Source organism: Lagenorhynchus albirostris, chromosome 2, assembly GCF_949774975.1.
Source record: "Lagenorhynchus albirostris chromosome 2, mLagAlb1.1, whole genome shotgun sequence".
Taxonomy (NCBI): domain Eukaryota; kingdom Metazoa; phylum Chordata; class Mammalia; order Artiodactyla; family Delphinidae; genus Lagenorhynchus; species Lagenorhynchus albirostris.
In genome coordinates, this window is record NC_083096.1 from 71,824,001 (window position 1) to 71,831,732 (window position 7,732).

Below are 7,732 nucleotides of genomic sequence, written 5' to 3' on the forward strand. Positions count from 1 at the left end.
TAGTTAGGTCCCATTCATTTATTTTTGCTTTTGTTTCTTTTGCTGTAGGAGACAGATCCAAAAAAAATATTGCTACAATTTCTGTCAAAGCATGTTCTACCTATATTTTTTTCTGGAAGTTTTATGGTTTCCAGTCTTATATTTAGTTTTTAATCAATTTTGAGTTTATTTGATGGTATGAGAAAATGTTCTAATCTCTTTCTTTTACATGTAACTGTCCAGTTTTCCCAGTGCCACTAATTGAAGAGACTGTCTTTTGTTCATTGTATATTCTTGCTTCCTTTGTTGTAGATTAATTGATCATAGGTATATAGGTATATTTCTGTGATCTCTATTCTGTTCCATTGATAAATGTGTCTGTTTTTGTGCCAGTACCATACTGTTTTGATGACTATAACTTTGTAGTATGGTCTGAAGTCAGGGAGTGTGATACCTCCAGCTTTGTTCTTTTATCTCAAGATTGCTTTGGCTATTTAGGGTCTTTTGTTGTTCCATTTAAAATTTAGAATTATTTGTTCTACTTCATATTTATTCTACTTGTGAAAATGTCATGAAAATTTTGATAGGAATTGTATTGAATCTGTAGATTGCCTTCAGTAGTATGGACATTTTAATAATATTAATTGTTCCAATCCATGAACACAGGATATCTTTCCATTTCATTGTATCTTCTTCAATTCCCTTCATCATTGTTTTACAGTATTCAGAGTACAGATCTTTCACATTTTGGTTTAGTTTATTCCTATTTATTTTATTATTTTTGATGTGGTTTTAAACAGAATTGTTTTCTTGCTTTCCCTTTCTGACGTCTTATTATTAGTGTATAGAAAAGCAACAAATTTCAGTGTATTAATCTTGTATCCTGCAACTTTACTGAATTAATTTATTAGGTCTAACATTTTTTGTGGAGACTTTAAGACTTCCTATATATAGTATCATGTCAACTGAAAATAATGACAATTTACCTCTTCTCTTGTAATTTGGATGAATTTTATTTCTTTTTGTTGTCTGACTGCTATGGCTAGAACTTCTGACACTATGTTAAATTGAAGTGGTGAGGCTGGACATCATTGTCTTGTTCCTAATTTTAGAGGAAAAGCTTTCAGCATTTTACCATTGAGTATTATGTTAGCTGTGGGTTTGTCATAAATGGCCTTTATTATGTTAAGATATTCTCCCTCTATACCAACTTCAATAAGAGTTTTATAGTTTTATCATAAATAAATATTAATTTTTTTCAAATCCTTTCTCTTCATCTATTGAGATAATCATGTGATTTTTACCCTTCCTTTTTGTTAAAGTGCTGTATTACATTGATTGATTTGCAGATATTGAACCATCCTTGTATCCCTGGAATAAATCCCACTTGATCATGATATATGATCCTGTTTATATATTGTTGAATTAGGTTTGCTAAATTTTGTTGGGAATTTCTGCATCTACATTCATCAGAGATACTGGCTGAATTTTCTTTATTTCTGGTTTTGGTACCAGGGTAATGAGGGTCCTGTATCATAAAATTGGGGATGTTCCATCCTCTCCAATTTGGGGGAATAGTTTGATAATAGGCATTAGCTCTTCTTTATGTGTTTGATAGAATTTGCCCTGTGAGCCACCTTGTCCTGGACTTCTGTATGCTGGGAGTTTTCTTTTTTTTTTTTTTACAAATTCAATTTCACTTATAATGATGTCTGTTTAGATTGTATATTTCCTCCTGATTCAGTCTTGGGCAATGTATATTTCTAGAGATTTATCCAGGTTTTCTAGGTTAGCCCATTTGATGGCATTTAACTGTTTGTAGTATTCTAATGATTTGTTCGTATCTCTGTGACATCAGCTGTTATTTCTCTTCTTTCAAATTTTATTTTGTTTATTTGGGTCCTCTCTCTTTTTTCTTGTTGAGCTTGGCTTATAATTTTTTTAATCTTTTCAAAAAACAAGCTTTTGGTTTCATTTATCTTTTCTATTTCTTTGGTCTCTATTTAATTTATTTTCTCTCTTATCTTTATTATCCTTCCTTCTGCTGACTGACTGTGGCTTTGTTTGCTCTTCTTTTTCTAATTCCCTTAAATGGTATATTAGGTAGTTTATTTGAGATTTTTATTCTTTCTTGAGGTGGGACTGTATCACTATAAACTTTTTGTTGCATCCCTTAGATTTTAGAAGGTGTGTTTTTATTTTCATTTGTTTTGCAGTATTTTCTGATTTCTTCTTTGATTTCTTCATTGACCCACTGGGTCTTTAGTAGCATGTTGTTTTGTCTCTACATGTTTGTGTTTTTCCCATATTTCTTACCATAACTGATTTCTAGTATCATACTATTAGAACCAGAGAAAATACTTGATATAATTTCCGTCCCCTTAAATTTGTTGAAACTTGTTTTGTGACCTAGTATTTGATCTATCCTAGAGCATGTTCCCTGTATACTTGGAAAAATATATATATATATTCTGATGTTTTTGGATGGAATGTCCTTTGTGTATCTATTACATTTAACTGATTTGGCATGAGTAAGGGCATAGGCTGGGGCTGTCCCAGCATCAGTCAGAATTCTGACTACTTCTGATCTGCTGCTCCCATGAATGCCATAATGTCTACCAGCACCCAGTTTGAATGCTGTGCTGTGTCTGAGCTGGCTCTGTCCCCTGAAACTGTGCCCTCTCCTCTGCTGCAGCACCTTCATCCTAGTGTGGAGCTGTGTTGCAGAGCAAGAGGGATGAGCAGGGCTGGGGTGAGCACTGGGGTGGTTGTGGAAAACTGGCCAGAGTTCTGGGCATCTTCACTCTGCTTCTTCCACCTTGTTTTGGGTGTAAGCAAGCATGTACATGCTCTTCATGAGGAGCGTCTAGGCCCTGCTGTCAGTCCTCATGGTTTTCAAACCAGCTAAGGGATCTCGTCCTCCTGGTGTCAGACCTCAGGGCTGTGGCATCCAATATGTGGTTCAGACTTATTCTGAGCCTGTGTAATCTCCCCTCCGAGGGGTGCATGTCCCAACCTGATCACTTCTCTTCCCTCCCTACCCAACCCTGTGTAGATCTTTTTTACAGTCTTGGTTGTATAACAGTCTTTCTGATAGTCTCCAGTTTGTTTTCTCTGAGAATTTTTCCACCTGTATCTGTATTTTTGATGTGTGGGTGGAGCAAGTTGAGCTTGGTGTCCTCCTACTCTGCCATCTTGATATCCTACTCTAGCCACCATGCAAACTCAAGCAGTACTTATAAAATCCATGTGGTAAGAAACCAAGTCTCAATAGCCCCAGATTTGCACACAACCAACATTTAACATGAACTAAGGAGCTACATAAGTGACAAATTTTGTAAATGGCCCTTTAGCCCTAGTTGGGCCAACCAAGGTGACCTTACAAAAAGTAGATACAAGCTGTCCCATAAAGCCCTGCCAAAATTTTGGATTTGTGTGTAAAATAAATAACTGTTGTTATCTTAGCTAAACTACAGGGTAGTTTGCTAATTGGAAATAAATAACTAGAACAGAATTTGGTATCTAAAGTCAGGGTGCTATTATAATTAAAACTTTAAAAATATGGCACTGAGTTTGGACTTGATGGTAGGAAAATCTGTAAAGGCTTAAGGAATCTATCACTGAAACGTGTAAGAGCCTTGAGGCCACTGTTGGTAAGCATTTGAAGGACAGAGAGGAAGCTGTTATTATAGTTTGGTAAAAGGGGGCATTTACGTGCTTTCTTGGAATGTTTGCATTACTATAGCCTGGAACACAGAAAAATCATTTATTAAACTCATGAGAAATTTCTAGGAAGATTATAGAAAGTGCCGATCAATGATAACATATGAGAAGAAAGAAATGAACAAAATAAGGTGGCGTTAAGCTTCTGAGAAGAATTTAGAAGAACTATAAAGAATCCAGAACTTCCTAGGTTTGCAAATAAAGCTTTTCCCATCCAATTCCCAATCTCTCCCAGCAAAGATTCTGAAAGTAAGAAATGGCTTCAAGGGAAAGATTAAACTCAAGATGTTTCAGGAAACTATTGCCTCAGGGTAAAGATCTTAAGAATGTCACTATAAGACCGTAAGATTTTCTGTTAGAGCTCAGAAATATTTAAGTTTATGCCAAGTAAGTTTTAGACTTTTAATTCCATGTTGTATGAAATAGAAATTTGTGGAAGTGCCTTTCTTTACAGGAATCCAAATGTATGGTTTATCCTTTGAGTGATGTTATTAGTATTAAGATTGGATTAATGCAGATGTCTTCATGTTACCTCACTCCATCCCTTTGTGAACAAAGGCATAATTTGGTATAATGACTAAACAGATTTGGTCAAGGAGAGCACAGCTGTTGAACAGGGCTAAGCAAAATTACTCCCATAGAAATAAAATAGAATTTGGGGATCTTGTTGTGTTTGACTTCCCACGCTTCTCCTGAAGGAAAAATTCCTTTATATCTCAGAATAGTTTCAATAAAGAATATTGAAGAAAACCAAACTGTGTTGACAAGCTTGTGTTTAATATAAAATCTGTGCCTTCAGGAAATTCAGATTCATTATATTAAAAGCAACCTTGTCGACCCTGTTCCTGGTACTGTGCCTGGAACTAAAGAGAAGTTTGTGCTATGAATAGCCTTCCTTATTCTGCCATCTTCTGCTGCCGAGCTGGCTCAGCCACCTTCATGTCCTGTCTTGGTGAATGTCAGTTCATCCATGTAGGCAGCCACACACCTGAATGTGACTTCACCACTCTTTTTTTAAAATTATTCTTCCAGAGAAGAAGCAGCACGTGAGAAAACATGGCAGACTACAGAATCATGTTACTTTGAGGACCAGCAAATAGTGGATTATCTTCAGAGGGCACAACAAGACACATATGAGAAATGGATAATAATAATGTTAGAAATAATAATGCCACAGAGGTGGCGGGGACTAGGTGATAAATCCTTGGCTTCATCCTCTGTGGAAAGAGGAGTCACTGAAGAACTTTTCCATGGATTTTCTGGACATTAGGGAAGTCTTGCTCTTCACCCTATTAATACTAACTCTACCCCTTTGCTAGATTACTTGAGATACTTCAGCAATTATTCCATGTTAGCAGCTGCCTTGAAGAGAATAAATAGGTATGATATTCAGGGAATGAATTTGGGGCCTATGACAGGATAATATTAGAAGGGCATATGTATATAGGAAGGAAACTCCATAATAAGGTTCCAGTCTCAAACAAGGAAATGACAAAACAATCCCAAGTAAAGGCAAAGCCATTTCAATATGTAGATTTGGTGTGTGGGGGGAGGAGAGGGGGGAGTCAGGGACCAAAAAGGGACACTAAAGTTTGCTGTTGAATGGAGGGGACCAGTTGCCTGTTGTCTTCTGGAAAGGAAGAACTAATATCAGGAGGGGTAGGAATAGATAGTCATATATTCTTCTGTTCCTTTGAACTAGACAGCTTTGGTGCATCTTTGCTCTCATCGATGGATTTATTTGTTTTTGAATAATAAATCTTCACAGCAGTAAAATGTGATGAAATTTATTCTAGAAATGAGTAATCTTTTCACATATCTACATAGCCTTCTCAGAGGATTACTCATGGCAGAAAGCCAGAATGTCTTATCTTCTTTGAGCCTCATTCGCTTCATATGAAAAATGTCTTTACATTACAGCATGTTCTACATTTAAATGAGAAAATATTTGAAAGCACACATTTTACTTGGCACATAAAAGGCATACAATTAACTGAACAGTTAATGACTGGCTCTTTAATTAACAGGATATGAAGTCTGGACCATTGTTCTTCGAACGGTTGATTTGAATTCCTTATTCCTCAGACTGTAAACCATTGGATTGAACAATGGAGTGAGAATGGTATAAGACACAGATATTAGGGTGTCTTGACTTGAAGAGTAATTGGATTTGGGCCTTAAGTAGATGAAAGAGGCACAACCATAATGAACAGTTACCACAATGAGACGGGAGGCACAAGTAGAGAAGGCTTTGTATCTTCCAACAGAGGATGGGATTTTTAGAATGGCAGAGATGATACGGATATAGGAAACCAGGATAAGTAACAGTGGAATAATCAAGGCAAACACACCAAGCATGAATATGACCAACTGACTGAGGCGAGAGTGATGAGATGCCAGCTTGAGGACAGGAGAAATGTCACAGAAGAATTGGTGTAGTTGGTTAGAGGAGTGGAATGGCAAGTGAAATACCAGGGAGGTGGTGACCAGTGAGACAGTGAAGCCACAAGCACAGGCAGCAGCCACAAGTCCCACACACACCCCATAACCCATGAGCACTGTGTAATGCAGAGGGTTACAGATGGCCACATAGCGATCATAACCCATGACTGCCAGCAGTAAGGAGTGAGAGCAACCTAAGAAGAGGAAGGAAAACATCTGGATAGAACAGCCCAAGAAGGAGATGGTCTTCTTCTGGGCCAGCAGGTCAACCAGCATCTTGGGTACAAGAATGAAGGTGTAACAAGTCTCAAAACAGGAGAGTACAGCAAGGAAGAAGTACATAGGGGTATGGAGGGCTCTGTCCAGGACAATGGTGGAAATGATGATGGCATTTGTGCCCAGGGTGAACAGGTAGATGAGCAGGAAGACAATGATGAGCAGCCCAGCCAGAGATGAGAAGCCAAGGAAGACAAACTCTCTCATCAAGGTCTCATTGACCCATTCCATGGTCATGTTATTAGGAGAGCCAGAGTCAGAGCCAGAGGCCAGGATCCAAGGAGGGAGAAATGCACGGGGAACTCAGCACAAAGCCTACAGGTGGCAGGCATTTCCAGATGTTTGGTGGAACTCATTCATTTTCTCCAAAAACACCTGCCAAAATAAGAATTAAGGCTAAATATGGAACAGAACAACTGATGACCAATTAGAAGACTTTTTTCCAAAACCAAGAACATATTATCTCTCTAGCTAAGGATTAAGGAATTATCTGGTTTTTTCCCCTTGTATCTTACTTATGGATTATTGTGTTTTCCTTGCTCACTACAAGCCTAAGGAAAACAGCTCTCCAAAAGTGAAAAATATGGTAAACTTCAGCTATCTGAACTTGATCAGAAAGTGGAATGAAAGAATGAGTAATGTTCAGACACAGCAGGTGAATTTCAGTTTATCCAACCACAAATGGGGAAGGAAAAGAAGAACTAGATTATCTCTGAGCAAAACTGTGAGGGGATTTGTGTTTATTGACAACTTATTATATGATAAGATATGTGGTAAGAATATCATATACCTTATGTCAACTACTCATTATAACAATTTTATGTCAATAGGCAAAACAATATGAAAAATAGAAAAAAACTTTAGTTTTCAGACCAGTTAGAAACATTACAGGAAGTTCCACAAACTAGAGCACTGAGACAAGGGTAGAACAGAAGATAACATGTTTAAAGAAAATTTTCTCCTTTTTTTAGAAAGAGAAGAATCATCATACTGTTAGAAAGAGTCTCATTTACTTTGTGGCATTTTAAACACACTTCACTTTTCTTGTTCTGAGGTGCCTCAGAATAATAGAGTTTTCCAAAAATGGCAAGACCTTCCTTGTCACACAGAGTGACAGAGAATATAACAATTGGGCAGTTTTCCAGGATTACAACTCCTGGTCAAATCATAGGCTTTATATATTTTGCATATTGTTATGTCAGTAAGATTCCTTTGGGATATTCTGCTACTAAACACAGTTTGCAAGCTGTTAGAAAAAAATATTTCTAAAGTCATTTTTAGAGCTTATATCAGATCATTTTTTCATGGATGT

The 7,732-nt window shown here is 37.0% G+C and overlaps 1 protein-coding gene across 1 annotated transcript; it reads right to left on the bottom strand.

Moving 5' to 3' along the window:
* Positions 1 to 5,718: 5,718 nt before the first annotated feature.
* On the bottom strand, positions 5,719 to 6,651 carry LOC132515908 (olfactory receptor 10K1). The gene has a single exon (XM_060142277.1). It carries the CDS (start codon positions 6,649 to 6,651, stop codon positions 5,719 to 5,721), a length of 933 nt encoding a protein of 310 aa, XP_059998260.1.
* Between the last annotated feature and the right edge of the window lie 1,081 nt (positions 6,652 to 7,732).

Coding starts and splice junctions, on each gene's coding strand:
- LOC132515908 (XM_060142277.1), bottom strand. CDS start 6,651: ATGGAATGGGTCAATGAGACCTTGATGAGAGAGTTTGTCTTCCTTGGC.